Consider the following 27,901-nt stretch of genomic DNA (forward strand, 5'->3'; position numbering starts at 1 on the left):
TACTGCAACTTGAGAATGAAATGGAATTTAGAAGTCAAAGGATACTTAAAACAATCAGCACATTCTACAGAAAGTCATAAATGGTACAATATAAGAGGAAGTATTGTACCCTAACAGTGTCCAGGCCATGCAGTTTGTGTACCAAAGTAGCACATTGTGTATCCTGTGAATATCTGATTTGCTCAGAGGTTTAGTTATCTTGTTAAAAATAAGAGTGCTAGGCTTCAAAGTACAGCCTTAAGCTTGTGGTCACAGCAGCCTTCAATGGATAACTAGCAAAGAGCATGTGACAAAAGATCAACTGCAGAAGAAACAGAAATGTTGGGAAATAACAGGGAAACTGAATTGCTTCAATGAAATGCAGTCCTACAAATTTATCCTTGAATTTTCAGTCTGGACCTTCTAATACCAAGTTCCTTTAATAAATATAAAAGCTGAATAAAGAGCATCACCTGCATCCACAACAAAGGAAGAAAAAAATATGTAGCCCTCAAACACACTAAACTGGCAATGATAACATAATGTTTCTAAATTTTAAAACATGACTTAGAAACACACAGAAAAGCAAAGGAATTTTAAAACATCTTTTGTTCCTGTAAACATACATATTTATATATGTACACACTTACACAGACAGATACAGAAAGAGAGGTAGGGCATTTTCTTTTAGCTAGTTTTTAATCTATCAGTCAGGATGTCTATGCATCTCTACAGAAATGATCTGCCTCTTTCTGACCCTTCCCCCATGTTTGATACTTGAGTATTGCTCCACTATTTATTATATGAAACTCAATTAAATAGACATTACGGACACGGAAAGTATAAACTTTTCGCTTTTCATTTTTGACACAGGATGCAATACTGTTTCTTACTTAAGGAGCTGCTCCTGTATTCCTTCTCAAAAATTTCTCTCATTTGGGATAGCAGTCTTTTACTGTCATGAGAGTTTTGGTCAGAGATTACAAGATCAGGTATTCTCTTAGTTAAAGGAATGTGAAAACATCTTGGAGGGCTGCCATGCCTCTCCCAACCCACTGAATTGCACACTTGCATGGTCTTGTCAAACAACAAAAGCTGTGGCACTTGCATGGCTCTCCCCTGGACCCCTCTGGGGCAGCAACAGCACAAAATGTTATGTATTTATGAACACATATGCTTTGGGGGATGAATACAGGGCAGAGAAAGCTAATGAGGCCCACAGGCAACACGGACCAACATATATTTCTACACAGGGACCATATATCAGATTTTGCTACTTGTACCACCAGAGTGGCTTTTTTCCCTCTTGGTCTTAGTTTGGAAGTGAAGAGAAAGGTAGTAAGAGCCTAGTACATCTACATTAGGTGCTCACCTGGATGAGATTCCACATAGAGGAAAACTAGGCTTGAAATATTTATTGCATGTCTAAATTCTGCTAAGAAATCCCTAGACCACTGCAGAGCTATTGAGGATCAAGATTTTGGACATAAAAACGCAGTTAGCTGTATTTCACATTATTGTTGCATGATGCATAGCACAGGTTAGCTCTAAAAGACAGATTGAAAAATCTTTAGACTTAATGGGTATTAGAAGCCTAAATACTCCACTGATCCAGACACCTGTTAAAAATGTTTACTCAGGTTGAGGATGCCTAAAGAGATCACATGCTGTAGAAAAATATCTCTTAAGCATGGGGTGTCTATACCATCTAGAATTTTGTGTAGGCCTTTGTTAAATAGTAAAAGCCAAAACACAACAGCCTTCAAAAACAAATTCTAATGAATGTCATATATACACTTAAAGCATTCCTTTTATGAAAGTTAAAGTCTATCAGATAGCAAGAGGAAAATAGGCTGAATTATGAAAATAAATCAGTTTCCTCTCATAATATGTTTCAGTGCATGATAACACTGCCGCCCAGGCTCTGGGCTGAGCAAGCAGAAGGCAGATGCGGGCACAGGAGAGGCTATGGCACATAACAGCAGGGAGGTTGTCCAGGGGCTGCAGAGACAAGAAGAGGGCATGGGAGATGGGGCAGGGCTACTCTGCAAAGCCAGCCACATGTTGCTTCTTTAAAACTGGAAAACTGAAGCTGTAAGCATTTCTCATTTTCAGTTCCAGTGTATGCATTACCTACAGGCTACAGGCTGAATGATTTACACTGGTTACTGGAAAAGGAAGCCTCTACCATTTGCTATATCCACCTTACAGGTAGCCCCCTGTCCTTACATTTTGCTCCCACAGTAAGTTCCTTCGGAAGAGGAAAGGATGGAGACAAGCAAAAGAGAAAGACTGCAGTAAGAAGACAAACGAAACCAAAGACACCACTTACACCAGATATGGAAATTTAAAAGTTTCTCCTACCCCATCACTCTTCTTCTCTTTCATTCATTTCTTTATGTGCAGCCCTGGCCTGAGACATGGACTTTCCTGCCACAGTCCCAGGTAATGACAACCCTAAGCTTGTTAGACCATTATGCTGGAATGAGTATCCTTTGCCACAGATCTGTATCATCTACTTTTGGCACCTTTATCCATAGTATCTAAGTGCCACCATTTTTTCCTGCTTGGCTTCCCATCACTGACAGTCAATATTCCCCTCCCAAGCACGATGACATACATGTAAACCACAAGATACTCACTAATAATCTAGAATTACTATGCTTTCACCAAATGCTCATAAGGCCCCTGCACTGGCATCCTCCAGCCTCAGACTGAACAAAACACTTCTCTGCTGTGCAAATTCAGCACTGTCAGCAATTCTGTAGAGAGGAGGAAAAGGAAAAAGGCAGGAGGGGCCTGAGCTCAAACTTGCCCCAGGTCCAGTCCCAGTCTTAGTCCTGGGCAGCAGTCCCCAGGAAAAGTCATGCAACAAGGTCTTGCTAAAGCCTGCAACACTGCCATTTCATACAATGCATATCATAACATAAAATCTACGTAATTTAAGAAAAGGCCACAGACTCAACTTCCTCATAAGTGCTGTTACTTCAGTGTTGGTACCAAATAGATAGGTCAGATCTCAACAGGTCTACCGGAAACTAGATGAGATGCATTGCTTAATTTCTGAAGAAACCAGCTATGTGTACACACACACATACTGAAGAGGACCTGTAAGACTAAATAAGACATGGAAAAAGGAGGACAAAAGAGTTAATTTCAAATTTTTCTTTTTCTGAATTTGAAAGATAATAATAAATCACTGCACTGAAAATAGTTTTATTCACAAATGCTGGGTCAACTGTTATTTTTCTTAACCTCTGAAGAGTAGCTCCAGGAAATTATACTGGGCCAGAGATAAACCAGATATAAACAAACATAGTGAAAATGTTCAACACAAACCAAAATAAGGACCTGAATACAATGTCCTCTGTGTGGCCTCATTTTTTTAAAAGAAGAAATATTTTTTTTAAATTACAACAATTTCAGATAGAGAAGTCTAAATGTGTTTCTGCAATAATCACAATCGTATCCAACAGTATAAGAATACATAGTTAAAAATAAAGAAACTTATTTAAATGAGATTAGAATTATTTCATAATATTAACCCATAGCACCATTCAGATAATGTTTTCTGTCAATAATCAGAACTTACCATATTGATTGGGTCAACTGGGCCAATGCTGTTAACATAGACATCTGTTTCAATTACCGTAGTTCTCACTAAACAAAACAGTAACCATAACAATTACATATTTAATTAACTCCGTACATTGTTAGTAATTTAACCTTTTTACTAAAACAACAACAAACCTGATATTATTTTATTAGATTCAGAATAATTAAATCTCTGGTTTGTTCATTCTGTGAAGGATCGTATATGACTTGGCTCCCTTATTCCATGCAAATTGTTAGAATCATCAACATGAATTTTTTACTTCATACTGCAATCCCCAGCTGCGCTTTGTGAACAGATATAGGATATATACAAAAGATATAAAAGGTAGAGGAAGGGAGAAAAAAAAACACAAAAAGCCAAACTGTCTTCTAACTTAAAAACTTAATCATGAAGAGAAGAAAAATGTTTGGAAAAAATTGCTCACACAACAAACTATGAGGCCTGGGAGCAGATGTGTTTCTCAGCTGCAAGGAATCAATATGCAGTGCTTTCTGTCAATTCCTACTGAAAATGTGTAACAAAAATAAAATAACTTTTCACCACAGATTTCTTCAATTTATGCAACTACAGCACACCTAAGGATTACTAAAGTCCTTTCATCAGCTGGATTAATACACTGCTTCAAACAGCAAATTGAACACTCCTCAAGTGAAAGTCATTTGAAAGTTAAACATTTCCAAACTTACTTTTCCATAAAAACACATGGAAACCACTCTTACTGGGCAGACAAAAATTAACTGTTTAAAAATATGTTCTCTTACAGAATACACTCTGTTACTTTGTACACTTACAGAAGGGCAAAAAGTCTAAGTGACTTCCCATGAAAGCTACAGCTGAAGTACAGGTGGCACTGAGAGTTCATTTTTGTCTCCTTCTAGCTTGTTTACAGTGGGAAAAGGTACAAACAGAAGAGGTCAGGATGCATTTTAACTTCATCAATTTAGCAAGCATTTTCTTCTAGCTTGTACTGGAGAGCCAGCATGTGGACACAAGAGGACATATGTCCTAGTCCCCAGTGGAATGAAGAGGGTTAATAATAAAGCTCTGCTGGTCTTTCTCTCATGATCTGGCATGTTAAAATGAAGCATCTCTGTCCATCTGCAGATGGAAAAGGGGGAAAGTACAAACAAAAAAGCACATTGATCTCATAGGAGAGGGACCCTAGGTCACCAGATTTGATTTCCTGTTCCCCAAGTGCTCTATAACAAACCTAAAATCTTACAAATCTCAGAAATCTAAAACTCGAACAGACTCACAGAAAGAAACAGGGTATCATTAACATCCTTGCCAGCTACAGTGACAGGCAAGATACATTACCTAAATATCCTAAGATACCTTTTCCCTGCCAATCTCACTTGGGAGGAAATTCTCCCAGATTCCAAATCCAATTACTGGTGTGAGGCTGAGCCTGACATCAAGACACACCAGTGAGGCTGCACAAAGGATGTTCTGTTCGAGCACAGAATCAGTTGTTCACCATCCTGTCCCCAGCATGCTCCACAGGAAGTTTAAACAGACTCTGGAAACCAATTTATTTCCTGAGGAAAAAAAATAAGTACTTCCTGTGCTGGAAATGTTTTCACTATCTGCAGGGCTAATAAAGGAAGGGGGGCAACACAAGAACTCATATCCATAGACTGAAAAATCAGAGTAAAAAAAGTATATAATATGTGTGTGTATATACACATATGTGTAGCATAGTTTACATATGCCATGTCTCGCAGACAGATATCCTCTTCCTTTAATTTTACAACCCTATTTATCTATATAACAGCAACTCCACTGCTAGACTAGAACACAAGGAGGTGGATCTTGCCTCATTGCTCAAGCAATGCTGAATCCACTATTTTTCCCCGTATTAGTAGGAAGCATTTAATTCCCCTTTGTGTTAGGAAACCTTGTTTTGTTCTGAGGTTCAAGTCTTTGAGTCCAACTTTCAGCACTGCCTAGCCATGTATCAAACCTCTTCTTCAGATGCAAGTACCTACATACAGTGATTAAGGTCACCTCTGAAACTTGCCTTCAGTATGCAGAACAGTTCATACTGCAAACACAATTTACAGATAATCTGTTCAGCTTTAACTTTTAAACTTGCTCCATTGTTTTCAGATCCATCTTGAAATGCAGACACCAGGACTGGAAATTTTTGTAACAGTGTTACCAGTGCTGCTTGAACATTTCCAGATTTCTACTTACGTTCATTTTCAAAAGGAGACTTACCTCAGGACAATGCTCAGGGGGTGCATAGCTAAGATCTTATACTACACAAAGTACTGGTTTTCCTCTAAATCACTGTTTTACTATGCAGAATCTCTCACCTTGAAATAAGACCCACAGGCTTCCTCCCCCCACCTACTTTTTTTTCCCCTCTCAATTTTTGTGCCTCCAGATTTACTGAAGAAGCAAATTATTACTCTGCAGATACAGCCTCTCCCTCTCCAACAGTCTTTGTGTCATCTGCCAACTTTATTACAAAAATCCATTGCTGAAATAATTCAAAATATCATCACTCTTGATCAAGGATTTCCTATGAGACCCTACTATAGACAGTGCAACCACTAATATTTCCTTATTAACAACTAAATTTTGAGATCTGTCAGTGAGCCAGTTTTTAATGGGGGCTGTGTCAATTTTATGAAATTCCAGCTTGCAGCGAGCTGTCCTTGATCTGCCACAAGGGCTCTCCTGTAATGTGCCACAGAGTTCAATTTGCCTTTTCCATACTGCTCTGAGTAAGATTATTAAAGCTATTAAGAGCCAGTGAAGAGTGTGAAAATCTGCCTCTGTTGAAATTATTTTAATTGACCCAAATGATCCAGGGAAAAAGATCCAATTCAAGAAGACTGGAAGAGGCTGTTTTGTTACCTCAGTTCTTCTGTATGGTACAGAGCAAAGTACTTCTGTGAATTAGAAGAAAGAATTCATTCTTCTCGTGTTCTTGAACTAGAAGTGATACAAGTCCAAAAACATTACGAATGCTGAAGGAATACATTCTTGGTACTCATTTGATGTCCAAATAATTACTATTGTTCATTTAAATCTCCACAAAGAGCTAACAGAGAAAGATGATTTGAGAAGATGTTTCTGCAGTGAATACTTCTTGTTTTACTTTAAAAAATTGGTATCAGCCTTGAAAACACCAGGAGTAGGGAGAAGGCTATTTAACACTTCCTGCATGCAGTGCAAAACAGTACTGTAACCTTACTGAAGTTTCTAAGGAAGGAGAGAAAGAGATAGCACACTTTAAATATTTACCCTGAAAGACAACATGAGCCAGGCTGGAGTAAAGTAAGAAGGTGAGAGGACAGCAGATTGCGTACTTAACAGAGAAAGAGAAGAGCACCAAGGGGCAGCTTCCCCCAAGGGATAGTTTATCAGCTCCTAACATACCTGAAGCACACAGGGAACCTATTTCCTAAGCCCTGTCTAGAGAGATCTACTCACACTTTCTGATTTCCTGCTTTGACACCTTTTTTCCACTAGACTAAAATTCTCCTCTTCTGGTTTAAAAGGTTTGGCTGGTATTGAGCATCATCAAACACACGCACATAGCTAAGGATAGTCTTGCCTCAAGAAACAAATCTAGTAAATAAGTGACTCTTGTGCCTGGAATTCAAGAGCAAGGATGAACTTCCTGAGTAGCAATAAAACCTGGAAAAAAGTCTCTTGGCAGGCATGAACCACTGCCCTTCTAGTAAAGGATGATGCTGCATATTCTGAACCCCAGTTTCAGTTCCAAATCTGTATTTTGAAAAATGTTTACTCTCGATTAGAAAAATCATAGTAATAAAAATCTACCTCAATCATTGAAAAATTATTTTAGTAATTGCTCTTGCTATCAAAAGTGCCTCTTTTTTAGCCTGTATTTATCCAGGCCCAATCTGCAGCTTTTGATATTTGAAATATCTCTGCCTGCTGCACTGAAGAGCTCTCCTTATCAGTTATTCTCATTTTATAAACCCCCATCTCCTGACAGAAATTATTGTCATTATTGTTGAAGTGCACTTTTTTTTGCTTAATATTGCACCATTTTCATTACCCCATCCTCAGCATTACCCAAGAGCGTGTAAGTCCATCTAAATTCACTATCCAGTTGCCATATTTTACCACAATTCCCCATTCTGCAATGAGGTCTAAGATATATCACCTTTTTTATTTTTTAATTACTGTTACTTATTACCTTATTTAATTTAAACTAAGACCACTTTTGATCATTTCATCCAGGCTTATTTCCTTTGAGCATGTTTTCTATACCTCATCAATAATTGCCTAAAGAAGCATCTCTTCTTAGTGATAAAGCAGTTATTCAGGAAGTAAATTGACTAACACATTCACAAATAACAGAGGCCTTCAATTTGTAATAGTTTTTAATGGAATAATACAATTCTCACAACCAATTATCGAAGAGTATTACTTATATGGCTATCTATATTGAAAACTCAACCTCAAGTGTCTACGGCAGGCTTGCAGCTCCATACCTGAAGAATTTTCTTCAAAGTTATTTTCATAAAAGCAGAGCCCTGTTCTCCACACTTCTGCTTTTACCTTTTTATTTGAAAGCAACCCATCTTTAGCAAATACTCCTGCCCCACAACTTTTATCATTTCCATGATTTTCTATGCAATGCATACATCTAGTATCCTTAACATTCACTGCATATGCTCTTCTACATCTTGCTCTTGCATTTCAATTTCCTTCAGTTCTTGCAAAACATTCTTCATCTCAGAATGCATACCTTTCTACCTTTACCTGGTGTTTTCCTGCTTATTTGGGCTTATTACTTTCCTGCCTATATCATCCTTTCATCAATGCTACACTAAGAGCACCTGTTCAACAGAATTTCCCCTAATATCCTTATCTTTTCAGAATTAGTGCTTCTATTAGTCTCTTGAAAGTCCACTTTGTGTTCATGTACCCTTTATATCCCTGAGTACATGACTTTTCTCATTAGCACACTGAGATGCAATTACTTACCCATGCCCTGCTTATAGGGCAATTACAACTACAAAAATTTCTCTAGGTATCCAATTTCTCTATGTCCACAAGCAATCATCCTCACCACTCTTAAAAATTCTATCAGTGATGACTTTCCTCGAACTATTGATTGAAAACACTCTATTAGAGTTCTAGACATGTGATGATTATTCCCTATTTTTAATTAAACTTTCAGATTGATCAGTTGTGTTTCACTCATACAGTACACAACACTGGACATAAGACATAGCTGGAAAAAATGTGCTGTAAATTGATAGGCCATTTTTATATTGGCTATAATTATAATATTAAGATATCAGTGGCCCTAAGGTGTGAGAGATGGAACACTGTGCAGCCAGAACTTTTTCCTTTAAAAAGGAAAGCTGAAAAATAACAGCTAGTTTGATGCAGGACTGAAGCTAAAACAGTGTGGTTATAAAATCAGGTAGCCAAAAGACAATGTTACAGTGAGGATAATACTGCTTTTTTAATATATCAACACTCCAAGGTTGTATCTTTAATTAAAGGTACTTCTACTACAAATAAGAGACTTCATCTGGTAATTACTATTACTTCACACCAAGCAGAAGATACTTTAATGCTAGTTCCTTTATGCTCCAAACATCTCAAAGTATATTACATAAATTGAGTTAAAGACTATTAAGATTAACAAATATAGCAAAGGGTAGCAGTTAAAAAATCACTACAACTTGTGGATATTTGAATGACACAAACAGAAAATGACTCAGTGTGGTTTTCTCCTATTAAAATTCAGCATTGCCGCCGATGTTTCAATTTTAATTTGGCTCTCCTTTACGATCTCCTTCAACTAACTGCATGTTTAACAATTAAACCCCTTATCTCACTCTGAGATGCTGAAATTCTGTGCCAATATCAGGAAGAAAACAAAATTCTGCTCTGGTATTCAAACCCAAAAAGTTCAGGTTCAAAATAAAAAATGTTGCTATTGTAACTGAGCCTTGTAATTCAATAGTAATAATGTTCTGTGGAATATTATTGCCTTGAAAGATAATTAGAATTCCAGTTCAATAACCTTGTTGTACAAGTACTGACATAGAGTCTGAAGATGTGGAATCTGACACCAGATTTTATCCACATAATTGAAGCAGACGAAGATGAATGCACTATAGCCTGATTTTGCTTTTCTCTCTGTTAAATATCTGCTGCAGTTCCCAAGCAGCCGGACAGAATGCAATGCCTTCATTTGAAGTTGGAAATTTCATCTTATGTTGTCCAAAGTTTCTGCCGTGGCAGAAGTCTGCAACTTCCATTCAGAAGAGAGTCAGTCTTAACATGTGTTCTCCTGGCAACAAAGTGAATATTCTCAAATGTCTCCTGTTCTCATCTGGCTGATATTCATGAACCTTATATTTTAATATATTGGATGGGAAGCAGGTCCCAAATAGCAGAGATCAGATTGGTACAAAAGTATTGCACCAAGAGAATGAAGAAAAAAGAAAGGCAGCATTTATGTGAGAGAAGCTAAAACCAAGCATCTTCTTTCAGGAACTGATATTTGGAATCCAAAAAGTTTCACATTGTACAGTAACTCACAAAAAAGGCAGAGTTCTTGCCCTATCAAGACTCAGTACATAACTAGAAAAGTGAAGGTAAGGATTACACCAAAATTCTTCTGTGCCCATCTAAATCCATTTGACATGTCAGAACAAACTCCTCTTCCTCTGCTTTCGCTCTCTTCATTTCTAAGTTTTATGGGGAGAAAAGAGAAACAGGATTCTCTTTCATCCCCACTTACCAGCTAATCATTAGAAGGAATCCTAGTGGAGACAGTTTGTTCCCTCATAACCCTATTTGCTGTCTGCTGCATCAAGCAGTCAGGGAGAAAAAAAAAAGAAAGTAATGCTATACATTCGTCACACATTCAGGATTTAGGGAAAAATATGCTGGAAGACCTTTATTGTTGTCTATATGTGTGCAGCAATTCAATTAAATTAACATGAAGGCAAAGACTTACAACAGACTTCATGAGATTCACATGTGATTGTATTATGATAGCGAGAGAAAAATTGGCATTTAACATCTTCGGGGTAACAGTCAACAACAAGACAGAAATTTGGGGAAGAAAACAATTTGTCAAAAGCTTTCAAAAAAAATACTTAGTTTGAGATTGCATCTCTCTGTTCTCCTACGTAAATGAAACAAGTCTAGATTGTTGTATTGTTTATTGTATAAGCAGCTTACAGACTTACATGGCATTCCTTTGATAGGGAGTGCCAAGTATTTAACAAATAATTACGTCCTCCACCTCTCCCTTCACAGTTCAGAAAACAAACTCAGAGAAAATAAATTACTTTTCTTAGTTTGATCCAGCATACATGTGGTAGACAAGAACTGGCAAGTTTTCATGTAGTCCATGTTTTCTACACAAGATCATTCCAAATATTTACACTTATCAGGTATATGCAAATTGATGCTTTGACTATTGAAAGACAAAATAGCCTTCCTACCAGTTGCAAAGTTTGATCTACAGTAATGCAGTCTTTCTTCCTATATTCCTCTAGGAAAGATACAGTCCTAAGTTATTGTTTTAGATTCTTATGAAATTTTTCAAAATCTGAGCTAAGGGAAGAAGAGAGATGGGCTAAGTTAAATTTCCTTAAAATACACACTTACAATGCATTTTTCTACAGTAAGAGTAAAAATATCTAGGAATAGTTCTTTAATAAACTCCTACAGACTCAACATCAAATTTTTAAATAACCATGGCTGGTTTACATCTACAACTTGTTCTGTCAGAAGAACTTAGTTAAATAAAGCAAAATATAATTTCTTTCTAATTATTTATTATAGATTGCTCACTGTCCCAAAAAAGTAATACTTTACATAGGAAAAAGAGATTGTAAATAGAACATTAAAATTCTACTTTTGCATAGAACATTATTTTTACCAATTCCAGAAAACCATTGCATTTTATTGCTGTTATATTTAGCCTGCTATACTAAGTTTTAAAAATTGCATTAAGTGGATTTTTGCCATCTTTGACAACATGCAGGCCATCTCTAGTTCACATTTTCTACTTACTGAATTATTTTAAGGCCTTACCCCCAATATCTGGCCGAAGCTTATTGTCATATCCTTGAAGTAAGGAGTCCAGTATGTGAGTTACATCCCCACCATGAATCTTTGGTGCAAGGACCCATGTTTTATTCACAGTTAGATCTTCATCGTCCTCATCATCTGCTTTATCAGCTCTATGGTGAGTGAATAAAAAAACACAGGAAAAAAAAACAAAAAAAAACAAACAGTGAAACTAAGCACACAAGAGGTAAAGAAGAACTGTTAAAATATTACACACTATTTAGAGTATTTTATAAAAATCCAAATGTATTCTGGTGCCAACAGAAAGAGACAGGCCCTTATTTAAAACACCAACATTTTGTTTTATGGCAGTAGAGAGTGTAAGCTAATAAACATGTCAAGAGAAGCATTAATACATCACCCATACAGAAAAACTCAAGCCATGAGTCAAACTCATAAAAGCAGCAGCAGGCAGCCTCTTACTGTTAGCCTTTTCCTTTTGTAAGACACAAAATGTAATTCCCAAGCTTTTCCCTACATGTATTCCATTTTCAAATTATGGTACCACACTGGGTTTGCATGGCAAGGTTTTGGTAGTGGCAGGGCTACAGGGGCGGCTTCTGTTCAGAAGCTGCTAGAAGCTTCCCCTGTGTCTGACAGAGCCAGTGCCAGCCGGCTCCAAGATGGACCCACCACTGGCTGAGGCCGAGCCCATGAATGATGGCGGTAGTGCCTCTGGGATAACATATTTAAGAAGGGGGTGGGGGTGGGGGGAACCCACTGCACAACTGCAGCCAGAGAGAGGAGTGAGATTATTTGAGAGAGACAGCCCTGCAGACACCCAGGTCAGTGAAGAAGGAGCGTCAGGAGGTGCTCCAGGTGCCGGAGCAGAGATTCCCCTGCAGCCTGTGGTGAAGACCATAGTGAGGCAGGCTGTGCCCCTGCAGCCTGTGGAGGTTAATGGTGGAGCAGATGTCCACCTGCAGCCTGTGGAGGACCCCACGCCAGACCAGGTGGATGCCTGAAGGAGGCTGTGACCCTGTGGGAAGCCCGTGCTGTAGCAGGCTCCTGGCAGGCCCTGTGGCCCTGTGGAGAGAAGAGCCCATGCTGGAGCAGGTTTGCTGGCAGCACTTGTGACCCCGTGGGGGAGCCCTGCTGGAGCAGTCTGTTCCTGAAGGGCTGTGCCCCACGGGAGGGACCCCACACTGGAGTAGTTTGTGAAGAACTGCAGCTCACGGGAAGGACCCATGCTGGAGAAAGCATGGAGGACTGCCTCCTGTGGGAGGGACCCCGCACTAGAGCAGAGGAAGAGTGTGAGGAGCCCTTCCCCTGAGGAGGAAGGAGCAGCAGAACCATGTGATGAACTGACCACAACCCCCAGTCCCCCTCCCCCTGCACCACTGGAGGGGAAGAGGTGGAGAAATTGGGAGTAAAGTTAAGCCCGAGAAGAAGGGAATGTGAGGGGAAGGTGTTCTTTTAAGATTTGTTTTCTTAAACTAATTTCCCCAAGTCAAGTCTGTTTTGCTTGTGACAGTAACTGGTGAATGATCTCTCTCTGTCCTTATCTCAACCCACAAGAATTTTGTTATATTTTTTTCTCCCCTGTGAAGGAGAGTGATAGACCAGTTTTGGTGGGCACCTGGCATTCAGCCAGGGTCAAGCCACCACAGGTACTAATCTTTCTAAGAGATGCTTAATCATGGTAATAGATACATCTTGGCGTCTAGAACATTAACACAATCTCCTTCGTAGTAGCCACCATCCTAGCTATGATATAAAAAAATAAGACTTGTATACTTACTCAGCTCCATTCAGATTTTAAGAAAGCAAACAATATTACATCCACATGCTATGACTAAACATTCACAGAAGCTGCAGAAATGTGTCAATTATGTATCTGCATGTGTACATGGTATAGTTAAAATGCTGTACCATTCCTTTCAGTTAAGAACATTTGTTAACTACCTATTTTATCAAGATGAAACAAATGCATAAGAAAAACACTTACAAATTCATTTATTGCCTATCTTTTAATTAGATAAGCAGCAATATATAGTTTATCACTAATTAATTAGGAAAAAATCACAATACCTTGGTTGTGTCTGCAGATTCACTCAGATGTCACCAAAAGGTCAAAGAATGCCTGGAAGCAATTTTCTTTCCATTTGAATCAAATGAGTGTGGACTTAAGTATTCCTCCAGTGCTAAAGTTTGCAATCTATATTACTCATCCAGCTTATTTCAGGGAACTGCTATGGGCTTCAAGTCAAGCAAAGTGCATCAGACTGATGGCAGCAACTCTGACAGTCACACAACGTATCTTCACAAATGGACACTGGCTAGCCATTATTACAGAGCGTATGCAATCCATATAAATCAGTTCCAATGTTAGCTTAAGCACAGATATTCCAGTAAAAGAAAGGAATTAAATTACTGTCCTTGTACCAATTTGTATTGTACACTAAAACTAAAAATGCTACTGCTGTATTATTAGAAAGGGATTTAAGGGCTTCTAAATTACACTGACATACACTGCCTTCAAAACTAAAGTGGAATTTTTCAGTAAATTTCCTACAGGAATGAAGACCACCAGTATCTTCCACACAGAGACAACGCTATGCCTTCAGGAGGAAAGGACAGAAAAAGTCAGGAAGGGACAGAGATGGAGTAGGCACGCCTGGCTTTTACTGCACTCTTTTGTGGAATGGAGCAAAACAGTCTGTATTTATAAGACCTTGCATTGCCTCTCAGATAACACTAGCAAGACTCACTGAAAATCAAGACTCATGGCTGTGGAAACTGCTCCGTGGTTTTGGCATGCCTGCTTCATTTGGGAAGTGCAACAGGGAGCTTGCCACAGCTCAATAGGTTCCCGGAGGATGAACAAAAGATACTGCCAGGATATCAGGACTTTCATACCTAGCTTGCTGCAAACAAGTTGCAAGAGTCTATTATAGCTGAAAGTAATATGCAATCTAAATACAAGGTTCACTGACAGCTTCCCCTGTAACAGTCTGAAAAGTGCTTTCATTCTTTTAAATTGAAATGCACTGTAAAATACTTAATCTTTACTGCACCACATAGACATTATAGAAATGTCAGATATTAAATATTTAACATTTCCCATTAGCAGAATCCCACTAATGGGAGCACTAAAAGAAGTAGGAAGCTAAGTTTTGTAAATGCACACTCTTTTTTTCCTCAAAGCTACCTATTGCCATCTCTTTCATGTTTTTATTACCACTCTAGTTTTTTATATATATTTTTGGTCTACTTGTACTTTATGACACCTAATTACTATATAAATTAGCTTACAGTTGCTAAGAGTGCAGGGGCAATCCCAGCCTTTCCCCAGGGGCATTAAGATGATGAGGAGTTAATTTATCAGCAGCTCTCTAAGGAAAGAGACATGCCCACTACAAAACTGACCTTTTCTACTTCCTCTTTTTGTCCTCCATCCCACAAACAGCAGAAAGTACAGCAAAACTACCAGGGCACTGTACAGACCCAAGGCACCTGATTCCTAGGATCAGCCCAATTATTTGCAGAGAATTTGAAGAATTTTAACTCTTCTTTAAAACGTTCTGAAGAGCATCAAGCATGCAATAAAGACTACAATGTCTCTGCAGTGCTGATGGCACCCAGTCCTACACTTTTGATTCCTAAGCCATAGCCACTGGCACGCAGCCACAAGACTGAGATAAGATAGCAATGATGCTGGCTGGAAAAGTGAAGTGACCAGAATATACAGAAAGTCTTCTGTATGCCCTCCAGTGAAGCAGAGCGCACACCTGCCAGCTTGAATTCTCAGTCCAGAGGTTTTGGGAGGAGTTGCATAAAGCAGCTAGCTCCCCCAAAAGAGCACCTAAACACATGAAGGCAACAGGACAGACACTGTGTACACGTTCATTTCTAGGCATCAGAATTATTGATCTTTGTCATACTAAATAGATTTGACCCACTCTGTTTCAAAGGTAAAAATCCCTTCAGAATTACAGTCGGAAGGACCAATTCAGATGGTGTCAGCTGGTTCTAACTGAGGTTGCTAGACCATGTTCTTTAAAGAAGCATTCACTTTGGAAAGTAAGATGGAACAAAACTGTTGACCTTTTACCTAAGTTTCTGTGTGTCTCACAGTGCAAAGTCCAGCTTTTTCCCCAGGGTTTGGAATGGGATAGAAGACAGAAGACAGCAAATTTCATTCCAGACCAGAAAATAAAATGTTACATTCAGGAATGCCATTCAAATATTTAGCAACAGTTAACTTGGGCTGAGCACGTTTTTACCTCTTTGCAGTCAAAATAAATCTAACAAACCCAAGAAGATTAATGTCAATTAACTCCACACTCACTTTAACAGTAGCACTTTTCCCTCTCTATCACAACCCCAGGAAGAAAGGCAAACTTAATTAAAGAGGAATTCTTTTCCTTTTCAAGTTCATCTAAAGGTTATTTCACTATACACAGAACATAATACTTGATCCTCTCTCCATTTACTGTAAAGTATTTTTTTTAACAAAATTCACTCAGTAGGTCTTTTTCAGAATGTCTGCAGAGACAATGATTTAGAACAAAAATATGTCATCAGACATTAAAACATTTCTGTTCAATGCACGATGTTATTTTACATCTATTACTGTGGGTGTTAATGCTGATTTTAAGGATTTTATAAATAAGGAAGAGACCTAACTTCTTAACACACTCGCTGTTATACCACTTCAGCTAGCCTCATAAACCCAACAGTAAACTGCATGTATACAGTTAACAGTAATCAGGCAAAAAGTGCCCTAATTATGCTCTCTGTCCTTCAACTAATTGGAGACATTACCATGACTAATAAATCCCTGAGCACAAGTGACTAATGACTAAATAAGTCTTTTCAACATCAGGCAACATGCTCGTCTTCAGACATTAATATCGTAGGTCTTTGTTCTCCTTTAAATATGAGAAAAAACAATCAGATGATCTTTAAGTTGCAATTAACATCTGTCAGGTTATGTAATGAACTGGAAAAGAATGGATATAGTGAGAGTGCTTCTACTGCTATTTGCATCATGCGAATCGAAGTATTACATGTAGAACTACTCATATACCATAGGTGGGAGTATTTAAACACAGCTAGGGATTAATTTAGTTGTCCGTTCCCAGGCTCCTATTCTCACCCAACATACCCATGGGTACCCAGTCCTCCAAGCAGGCTTGCTTTATAGGGAACCCGTAGACTTCTGGAGAGGCAGTAGAGACAGGGCTGGGAACCTTAGTTATCTTCACTGACCATTCATGCCTGTGCACCAACATTTCATTCCTGTGCACAAGCAACTCAGTGAAGCCCTCAGTGGCTGTGAGGCTTAAACAACACTGCACAGTAGCTCTGTCTCTTTGGAGGTACAGCATTCCTTCCATACAAGGAATGCTCCAATGACCATATAATTAATAAATAAATAAGACAGAAAATCAGTGTTTCAGATAATTTCTGTACTGAAAGAGCTGCAAGGAACATAACGTTTTCCTTTTTGGCTTACACAGGCCAATGAAAACCATGACACTAGTCTTCCTAGTGTTAACAAATGTTAGTCCATTTAGCTGAGGATCTTCTCTAACAGCAGCCAGAAACAGGAGTTTTACCAATACATGGGTAGGGCACAGTGACGCTCTCTATATCACAAAACATGCCTTAAGACAGCTGTTCTTCACTGATCATGCCTCCCAGTATATTACATTTATGTCCTTTGTCTAGGTATAATACAATTTAACTTTCGTCTTCCAGTACTTTAAAAAAAATTACTATTTTTCTTAACTTTCAGACAAAATGGTAATGTTTCCCAAATTGTAAACATTGGAGAATACTTTGTTAGCAACAATACAACTTCAGAGGTTTGTCAAAATACTACATTTAACCAGACAATGCTTCATAAGGAGTCAATCAAGACAGACAAGGTTTCCTGCCCCGGAAAGGGCAGGTTTCCAACCTGTCAGACATTTAACCAGACCCTACCTTACTCCAGAACACCAAACATTATATGTTTGTATGTCATAAAGAAGTGCTTTCATGGCTCCATCAATGAGACTTCAGAGGTCATCTGACCTAGCCAAATCCCACACATGAAAAAAGACCTAGAGCATTGCTGAAAACAAAACATGTCACTGACACCCTCACATCCAGAGTCAGAAATTTTTACAGATGCTGGTGATGATTCTAATTCAGAAGCTAAAAAAGCAATTACTTAGGCATGTGTCACATGCATGACCAAGGTATAGGACCAGGTATAGATGAAAATCTGAACTCTAGAAGGATGATAAGTTTAAGCAATGCCTGAGACAGAAGAACCTTCCTTACAGAGTGAAAAATGCAACTTCAACACGGTAGGAATCAGCAATTACTCTTATCTCAGCAGTTTAAAATACATATTTACATATTTCCTTGGAGCTCCCTAAGATAAAACAAGGGCCTCAGACAGACTTGTAATATCATTCAGAAGCTGAGAAAGGATTGGGACTACTGCACATACACAAATATTACTTCTTTTCAGTAGCAGCAATAGCAGCTGGACCACATAGTCATGACTCCTAGAATAGGACACAATTACATTTTTCTTCAAAAGGTTTTCTTGAAAGCTTTCTTCCACTGCTAGCTGTCAGTACTGGATGGTTTAAACATCTCTCAAGATTTATCTTCCAAACTTGATGGCTGACTTCATACTCATCACTTCTATTACATTTCTGCAGAGATGAACTCCCTTTTGCATTTCATCATCAGCTTCTTCACTGATATGCTTTATTCATCGCAGAAATTTTCTGGGAAAATAAGTGTAACTGCAAGCAAAGAAATGCAGCTACTGAAAATACATCTCCAGAAAGCATTACTTGCTCTTCTTAATCCTGTGGGATATAAAGTCACTGATGTTGTATTCCTTCATCTTCATCCTTCCTAAACTGGCTTAGATGCTCCTTTGACAAAAACCTATTTTCTCTTCTCCACACCCATTCCATCTCAGATGCTTTTGTCAACCTATTTCCCCCTCCTTCTGCCTTGCCATACTCTGGCTTATGTATTTCCCTCCCCCACTGAAGTATGTTTTACTTATTCCCTAGATATTTCTCCAGTATACCTACCACATACTCTTAGGTCGATTCTTCTTATGGATGCACATACTGCCTTGTGCTCATTGTCATCTTTAACCTCATATTTATCTGGCTATTTATAATTTCCTGCCTGTTTCCTCTTTCCCCTCCCCTTCCTGAGTTTTTACTGAAGGGATGAATCTGGACCTTAAGTCAGCAGTAAAATTATCAGGGAAAAGCATGGAAAAGAATATTAGAAATTCTTATTCAGAACAGAACATAGATTTTTAGGATAAGCTACATAAAAAAGTTTACTTATTATTAAACAAGTAAAGCTTTGTTTAAAAACAAAAACAAACAAAAAAGAACAATCATAGTACTAACAAAATAAAATCAGGTAACTTTGCTGTTCATTCCCTGTAATGGAAAGAGTCGGCTACATATTTGAGTGTTTAGACTATCAGGCTTGTAATAGTATAATACATATCACAAGCATCAGGTGATCAAGCTCTTTGAGTCATTACAGCTTTGAAGTACATCTCTGAAAGATATGAAACATTTTCTCCCACACACATAAACTTCAGTAGAATTAATTTTAGTCCCAGGAAGACCTTCACTTAAAAGCATTATTGCATTTCTTATGAAATGATCTTCAACATCTCTGTGATACTAATATAACAAAATCTAATCTGAACAGAAATTACTGAAAAATACAACCAGACTTAACTCTGAACGCTTAATAAAGGCACAACATGTCCGCAAAGAGCATTTATAGAAATGTGAATTTTTAACGTTAAGAACAACAGGTATTATTAAAGATGTATTCCAAACAGTTTTGTTCTGGGATCAACACAAATTGCTCTCCTCCAAGTCAACTTTCAGATAATGCTACATATTATTTGAAATTACACTGGTCAAATTTGTAATTAATTCAAACGTTCTTTAAAGATCTCACAAAAGTTATCCTCTGGACTCAAAGCATCACAGATATTCTTTACCCATCAGTCCTCTCCTATAATACAGAGTTAATCTTCTCTCCTTGAAAGTTCATGCAAATATTGATATACTCAGACCAGTATAACTGCTGCCTCTACTCCTATCAAGTTGTAGTCCAGAAATCAATTGAAAATTTTCCTCACATCTTTCTATCCAAGTACAGGCAATTCTCTCTGTCAGTTCAGAGCTGCTGGATTCTCAAACATATTCAGCTTGATTAGTATAGTGATCGTGCTTTGACCATCTTAGTAAAAATAACTCTTTTCCTCCATATGCGGTCACAAAAATATTCTTCCCAGTTTTGTAGACCTGATGGAGACAGCTATCTGTCTCTGTACCTCTCTCTTTTATGCTATACAATAGAGAGCAGGAACCTTGCACAAGTAAGACAGCAAGCAAAACCCAACTAAAAAAACCCAACAAACTAAAAAACCCAGCAAGCTGATTCCTGCCGTTTTCTACAGAATCATGCAATTTAGAAGAGACCTTGGGAAGTCAACTTCTACTCAAAGGAGGGACAATGCTGAATTCAGACCAGCATGCTTAGAGCTTAGTCTAGTGGGTCTTTGAAAACTCCATGGACAGAGATCCGACAACCTCACTGGACAACTTGTTCCACAGTTTAATTATCCTCATAGTGATTTTTTTTCCTTAATACCTAGTTGGGATTTTCATTGTTGCAATTCATTGCCATTGCTACTCATACTCTTACCATGCACCACTATGAAGACCCTACCTCTGTCTGCTCGATCACTCCCCTGTAAGTGCTGGGGGCTGCTGTTGGGTCCCCCCAAAGCCACCTCTTCTCCAGGCTGAACAACCCGGTCCTCACAGGACAAGTGCTCCTGTCTGACCATCTTGGTAGTCCTCTGCTGAGCTCCCTCCAGGTTAAACCCAAAACTGGATGCAGCAGCTAGATGCAGTATAACAAGTGCTGAGCAGAGGGAGATGATTATTTCCCTCAGCCTCCTGAGTGTGCGCCTGGTCACACATCCCAGGAGGCTGCTGGCCCTCTTTGCTGCCAAGGCACCATGCTGTCCACCAGGAACTCTAGGTCCTTTCTGGCAGAGCTGCTTCCCAGCCAGCTAGTCCCCAGCCTGTCCTGCTGAGGGGGCTTCCCACCCAGGTGCAGGACTTAGCACTCACCCTTGATGAATTTTATAGTGTTCTTGTCAACACATTCCCCCAGCCTTTCCAGCTCCTTCTGAACAGCAGCCCTGCCCACAAACATGTGAACTTGGTAAAAACAATCTTTCAACATGGAAAAAAATGTCTTCAGGAAAGGCTATGCTAATATTGTTATTCTTGACGCTCTCAGCAGTTCTTGTTCCACCCCAGACAAGGAAGGAAATAGGACACACTTCTCACTTCTCTTTCCTCACATCAATTATTCCACATTCTGATTACAAATTTGCAGAATGTGTTGTGTGTTTTGTTTTGGCTTACAAAAACTGGGTAACTTATTGATCATAACACCCACATTTGCAGTGTAAGTACACCTCTTCCTCTGTTCTGAGAAAATAATTTCTACAGTGTCTTAAAGAAGTTCTTTGCCTAGGAAAGTACTTGAAAGTACCCATTATCTTCAGTAAGTGGGTTCTTCCTTTCTTCTAGTACAAACATTTCTAATGCTACCTGAAAAATTCGTAGGGGCCCTTATGCCAACCGTATTTTAGTCTTAGAGATCAAGAGCATTTTGTTATAAAATGTTTAGAAAAATACATATTCATCTTCCTCTACAAAATGTCTTCTAAGGAAAGCCTTCCAGCCATTGCATGCAACAAAAAATAAAATTTATCAGGAAGATAAAGTAAGCCTTAGGATAATCTGTACTGACTTGACTGAAACTGAAGTGTAAAACTAATAAAATTCTTCAGGACATTTATTTGAGATGTATTTGAATGAAACCTAGAAATGTAAATTGGTAAGTCTTCTCACTTGCTAGGTCTTACCTTCTCTGTGGGTTTTGGCCAGACCATGCACTCAAACAATTAAAATGCAAACAGACGTATTCCACTGTTCATCCAGATAGAACACTGGGGAATAAATGGAGGTTCAGAGAACAGAAGATAAAAGGATAAGGACAGTAAATTATAGAGCCTAAGTAGATATAACTGAAAAGGGACAAATGGTATTAAATAAAGACAAAAATATCCCCAAACTGCTAAGGAAGGAGATGATGAAGAAAAGGCATCATGTGTCTGGATATCTGAAACATGTACTAACCACAGCAGTATCAGATACCCTGGGAGTTTCAGACTAGGATCATCACACAAAGACAGACACACATAAATCCATGTGCCACATGTCAGGAGTCTGTTCAAGAGACCGCAGATCATTATCTACACTTGACTGATGAAAGGTTAATCATCATCAAGTTCAGAATGAACTGATACACTGTTGATGGGTTAAGTGCCTTGATCCAAGAAACACTTTCCATAGTGGAACTAGACTTAAACCAAACCTGACATAAATGAACACTGAGAACCATAACCTCAATAAAAAGCAATTACCCTAATTAAATGCCATCCCACAGTCACTATAACATTCATCAGACTGCAAAGTCAAATTTGTAAGATTTCTCTTTTAAAATGTCACCAGCTTCTCAAGAAACATATAAAATGAGCTTTCCTTTATGAGGGATTTTCAGTTTTTTAAGCTGATGATATTTCAACTTAGTCATGTGAACATTTGCTCTAACACAATTCATTGCATATTTCCTGCAAAATCTTCATGTAACTAGGAATCTCCTACAGCATTTCACAAAAACAATCTTATTTGAGATACTTCCAAATTCTGGTAGACATGTGAGCAGGTATCAGTCTCCTCCCACAGGAAGCAAAGAAATATGTATGGACTGAAGTAGCAACAGAACCAGAGACTTTCACCAAACTGTGGCTAAGAATCAGAAAAAGCCATACAACTACAGTAACCAGGCAATGACAACATCTCCCTAAGAGAAATACGGTGAATAGGTTCTACTGAAATTTTAGTAACTGTCATTAGGCAGTTATGGACTAATCCAAAGGTCAATGAAATTAATGAGTGATTGTACAAAGAGGTGAATATACTCCGTAAGGGCTAATGTAAGTAGCTAAATGATGTAATAAAAAGCTTGCTGTCTCTCTCTCTCTGCAAGCAAAATTATCTCTTCTCCACTGTAATTTATTGTGTATTAAATGTAATACATATATTTTACAACAGGAGTATTCCACCTCTTGTCAGATTGTGACTAAAATTTATGGCTGTCAGAGTTGTACCCTGCTGAATGCAACCTGCAGGCCATCAGCTGGATAGCCCTTATCGACAAAGCACCAATTTAAGGTACAGGTCCATAACTCACCTGCAGCAGGTCTGATACAATCCAGTATATATTTGATGGCTGCATGCTGGCGAGATCAAGCACCTTCCTCCCCAGGGAAAACACTAAGGGAACTTTATTTTTAAAAGCATGTACATAATGTATTCTGCCATGTAAATATGGCATTGGTCAATGAAGAAAAAAATTTATCATGAGTTACAGTGACAGAGTTAGCCACCTAAATTAATACTACAACTATTTCTTAATATAATTTCCATCCAACTGAACTTTATTCTGAAAGATAAATTGGACCATAATATTACATTAATAATAATAAGATTCAATAATAATAAGACTAAATCCCTGTGCTACACTGCCTTAAATAAAAAGAAGACAATATTAAATAAAAGGACAAACAATCTATTTAAGACGTCGAATAATTTAATCCAAAGGAGATGTATCTCATGTTAGCTTAGATCTTTCCTATTCACTCTGTCTGTCTGTCTTCCTGAAAATGAGAAAAATAACTGCATATAAATTTAGAAACACAGAATTAGCCATTCACACCTTTCCAGACATGAACGCAGTGACACAGAAAAGGACTTGAGGATCAAGGCAGAAAGCAAAAAGAACATGAGGTACACTGGAGCAGCACTGGAGCTAATCCTGGGATAGTCTGTCTCAGCAGTATGAAGCAGGAGTAGGGAAGTAATATTCTGTGTGTCTCTGCCATTAATGAGGCTAATATTTATATAATCTACCCATTTTTGAGGTCTGTTCTTCAAAGAAAAAATGGAAAGGCTTTACAAAATGGTTAAACAATCAATTCAGTATTTTCTGAGGACATTTCATTAGCTCAGTTTACTCATCTGGGAAAAAAATGTAAGCTGCTATCAAGTTGCCTCTTGAACTACAGATACTAGGGAAATACTGCTACCAGTAGTTAGTATGACTGTAGCATGGGTAAACCCATTTCAAAAGAAATTTCCACTCTGCAGAGAGTATATCTCTGATTGTGACAGATTTGTATAGAACTTCCATTTTGGAGTAGATCATTCATCCCGCAACAACTGCCTGGCATATAACTGGACTGCAGCTTCTCATCTCTGAGGTGAGGAGGTTTCCCTGAGCAAATAATCTACAACATATCATGAAAGACTAGCCTGGAAAGAGAAGACAGCAGGATGTTTTCTGACCAAAATGCTGTTCCTTTAAGAATTTTCAGGATTCATTTGAGTTCTATTCAAGGCAAAACTTGGCAGAGGTACACAGGGCAAGGAAGGGCTTTGGTGACTGGTTTCCTTGTTGAAGAGCAGCCACCTGCAGACCACACTCCATTTCTGAAGAGCCACTGCAGCCATGGGACCGCACCCTGAGGCTGCCCTGCAGAAACAGCGGTATGAACCAAGCCCTGGATTTCCCCACGGAGAGATGGACATGGGATCCAGTGGCTGAGCCAGCTGTAGCAGGTGATACTGGGAAAAAAAAAAAAACACATGCTTTTTTCAGCTAGCAGAAGACAGAAGATCCACTGGCTGGAAGCCAGAGAAACCTCCAACTAGAAATACTGTAAAATACTTCATTGGATTCCTCCTTATCCAAGCTTTTATGCAAGGACTTAGAAAAAATATACTGAAGCAACAAACCTGATGCAGAAGCCAGGGTAAATTCTCTGCTTTTGTTTATCATGCTTTCAGACTGGATTATCACAGTGGATCCTACTGACTTGAACATTCACCAATGAAAGTATACTTCAGAAACTATTTCTTTCCATCTGTCCCACATCACTCAGATTTCTCTCTTCTTTGAAGCAAGTTCAGTTCTGGTCAACTCCTGCTGACCTTTCTAGCCCCTCTAGTCACCTCTACCAGTTCAGTGTTGTTGCATGATTTGCTATTTTAAGTGTAGATATGTAGAAACAAGTTTTTACATAGGCCAGTAGGCCACTATTTTCAGCCTTATTAAAAACATTTGCATGTGTAAAACTGCAAAATCAGGACTTCCGTGTCATCTGCAGGTTAATTCAATTGCATCTGAATTACTCCTTACAAATTATTACCATTCAGATAAATTGTTAAGAAATAAAAGTTAGTGTCACTGTCATCCACCACCCTTTCAAAGGTTCCTGTCAGTATGCTATATACTGTCATTTATAATTATCACTTCTCTTTGTTGCTCTTTACCAAATAAGTTATGATACTGTTATTTTACCTAAGTACACGCTCAATTCAGTATGCAATGCAAGAAAGGGCTACGCAGGTAATTGAAAAAGCCCTAGTACTCTTCTCTCATAAAGGTTACTGCAAAAATGGCTCTTGGCCCATCTTGGGAGACCTTTGTTTTTCTGAGTTCAACATACATGACTTTTTAAGTATATATATGATAGCACAAACCAAGGCAACCCACTTTCAAACAGTGCATATGCCAAGCCCATTTAAGTAGTCCTATCTACTGGCCATGTTGTTTTCAAGCCAGGTTATTACAATTCCTCTATAGCTTCAAAGAAAACCGTAGGTCCCCCAACCTGCTTGCAATAATCTCTGTGGCCAAACTTATGCAGCCACAAAAAAGTTGACCAAAGTCAACGAGTGCTCACCTGTAATCCTTTCTATCCAGCTCAGAAAGGCTTGAATTGGTAGCAAGGGTGCTGTTATTTAACATCAGGCATATTTAACAAACAGAAAGTTATAAGCAATTGAAAATGTAGTTCAATTTGCAACGACAGCCGTTTTCTTTTTAATGGATTGTCCTAGTTTGAAGATTTCCTTTAAATCCACTGTAAGAAAATTATGCACAAAGAATATACATATTTCTCAATATTTATCTCGTTAAACTTTATACTAACAAAAGACAATATTAATAAACTTTTAATAAAATAAACCATGTTTTAAACTACTGGGGCTGCTAAATAACAAGTTCTTCACTGTCACATCATGAACAAAGCACGTAAGAGCAAGGATAATAATGAATAAACATCACAGATGTTCAAATGAAACAGTAAATCACTATTATCAAGCATTAAGAAACCCATGTTGTTATGACAGGTTTACTCTGATCCAGGAATTTGTATGAGAAGAAAACGTAGGCCTATTATAAAAGTATTTTCCTAAGAGATACTTTCAAATGGAAAAGAAAATATTAGTTGACATTTGCACCTGCTGACAGTTACATTGCAATGGAGCATTTATAATTGCTTTTTAGAACACCAGGTTACAAAACTAAAGAGAAGGTATGGCCAAAATTAAGTTAAGCTTACAGTATGCTGTTAAAGATGCTGACCAGCACGTACTATTTAAACAGTATAAATTAGAAGAAATGCTACAATGATGCTGCACCTCTATGGTTAGAATTAAGGAAATATTATTAATTATACTGTCAGATCTTATGCTCCCCCTATGAATTATCTATTTATCTAAGTTCAACAAGAATAAGGGGTTTGCCGAACATTCAGCACTGCAGTGACTGCTGGGTAACTACTCTTTTTCTGCACACACCTTACAGAAAGGGTCTCAGCTCAATTTCTGCTACAGAAGAGAAGCCAGCTATTGACAAAAATAGTCCTTCAAAATACTGACTCATGCAGTTAGATCAGGTGCATTGGCCATTCTGGTCTGTTTGTGGTGCATGTGCAGAACTGGGGGAAAACCACTGTTACACAGGGGACAGCTCAACTGCAACGAATCCCTTTGGTGAAGGAAGGCTGGTCTAATGTCACACTACAGCTTTTGGGACAGTACATTAAAAGGATAAAAGCTTGGTTGGACTCAACTTCCAATGTCCTTGCTTAGGCTTTAGCTCCATTTGTTACACCCGAAGTAACTTTACTCACGCCTAGCACAAAGTACTTTCTGTATGAATGCGCACCAGAAGTGATGCAATTTGCAACCTTTTAAAAGCATGTTTTGAAAAGGTGGGTTGGCTCCTGCAAGATGTTTTTAGAAAAACACCCAGAATTGGTGCAGCCTGTTCCATTCTTGAGAAAAGCATTACTTCTGTGGTTTAGTTTGAACTTCAAGGAGAAGCACGGGCTGAAACTACAGAAAAGCATCCAAAGAAGCAGAAAAATAGTCTTTCCATCCTACTTTATGGCAGGCTGCTGAAGGGCACTAGAGCTCCTGACCTCTCCACAGACACCCCTGAGTTGTAATGCACTACCTACCAGAGAAGCAGGGTCTGAAAAACATGTCCATTTGTGGTCAATTTAAAAAAAAAATAAAAAAAAAATAAAAAAAAAGAATCCCTCAACCCCATTTTCCCATGTAGCCTCAGAATGAAAGGCGAGCCTGAAAGTAGTTGGTTCACATACATGGACATTTATACCAAAGGTTCCATTTTATCTGAGATGTTCTGGGCCACAAAATAAAATAATGCATCTAAGCTACCCCTTCTTCTCACAGAAGACTTCTTATCAATTTATTTATAAATGCTACTGTTAATGGCATGTATACATAATAATCCACACCTAGTCCTGCAATCACAACCACACTTTGACAAAAAAAAAAAAAAAAAGATAACTTTTTTTTTTTAGCTAGTCCTCCTCCTTTGTAACTAAGTCTTTGAACTGAAAAATTAGCAGGCATATTCTTTTCTCTCAAACCACTTGATAATTTCTTTCATACCTGAGGTACAATATGTTCATTAAGAAACATTCTGAAGATGCACAGCTGCACTGGTGTAATTTCCATCAATGCTTTTGAAAAATATTTCCATAACATGCCAAGGTTTTAAGAGACACAGATTAAGAAAAGTATGATCAGTGGTGTTTCCAACTAGGATAACACAGCAGCCTTCTGAAGACGAGAGATGAGCTGAGATCAACACACTTCACACAGATTGATAAATCATCATTCAGTACGGGGAAGGGGTCTAGAGCCTGACAAACTTGACAAAATGTTTAACAGATTTTTTTCTTTG

General features: G+C 38.3%; 1 protein-coding gene across 1 annotated transcript in view; it reads right to left on the bottom strand.

Moving 5' to 3' along the window:
• Window positions 1–23,074, bottom strand: part of GABRG1 (gamma-aminobutyric acid type A receptor subunit gamma1) — a 57,751-nt gene extending 34,677 nt beyond the window's left edge. Inside the window, exons 1-3 of the mRNA XM_064450789.1 lie at window positions 23,030–23,074; window positions 11,654–11,861; window positions 3,572–3,639 (exon numbers count right to left, since the gene is read on the bottom strand). Coding sequence (XP_064306859.1) covers window positions 3,572–3,639; window positions 11,654–11,861; window positions 23,030–23,074 — 321 coding nt within the window. The remainder of the gene's footprint in view (window positions 1–3,571; window positions 3,640–11,653; window positions 11,862–23,029) is intronic.
• Between the last annotated feature and the right edge of the window lie 4,827 nt (window positions 23,075–27,901).

The sequence above is a fragment of the Phalacrocorax carbo genome, chromosome 4 (genome assembly GCF_963921805.1).
Source record: "Phalacrocorax carbo chromosome 4, bPhaCar2.1, whole genome shotgun sequence".
Taxonomy (NCBI): Eukaryota; Metazoa; Chordata; class Aves; order Suliformes; family Phalacrocoracidae; genus Phalacrocorax; species Phalacrocorax carbo.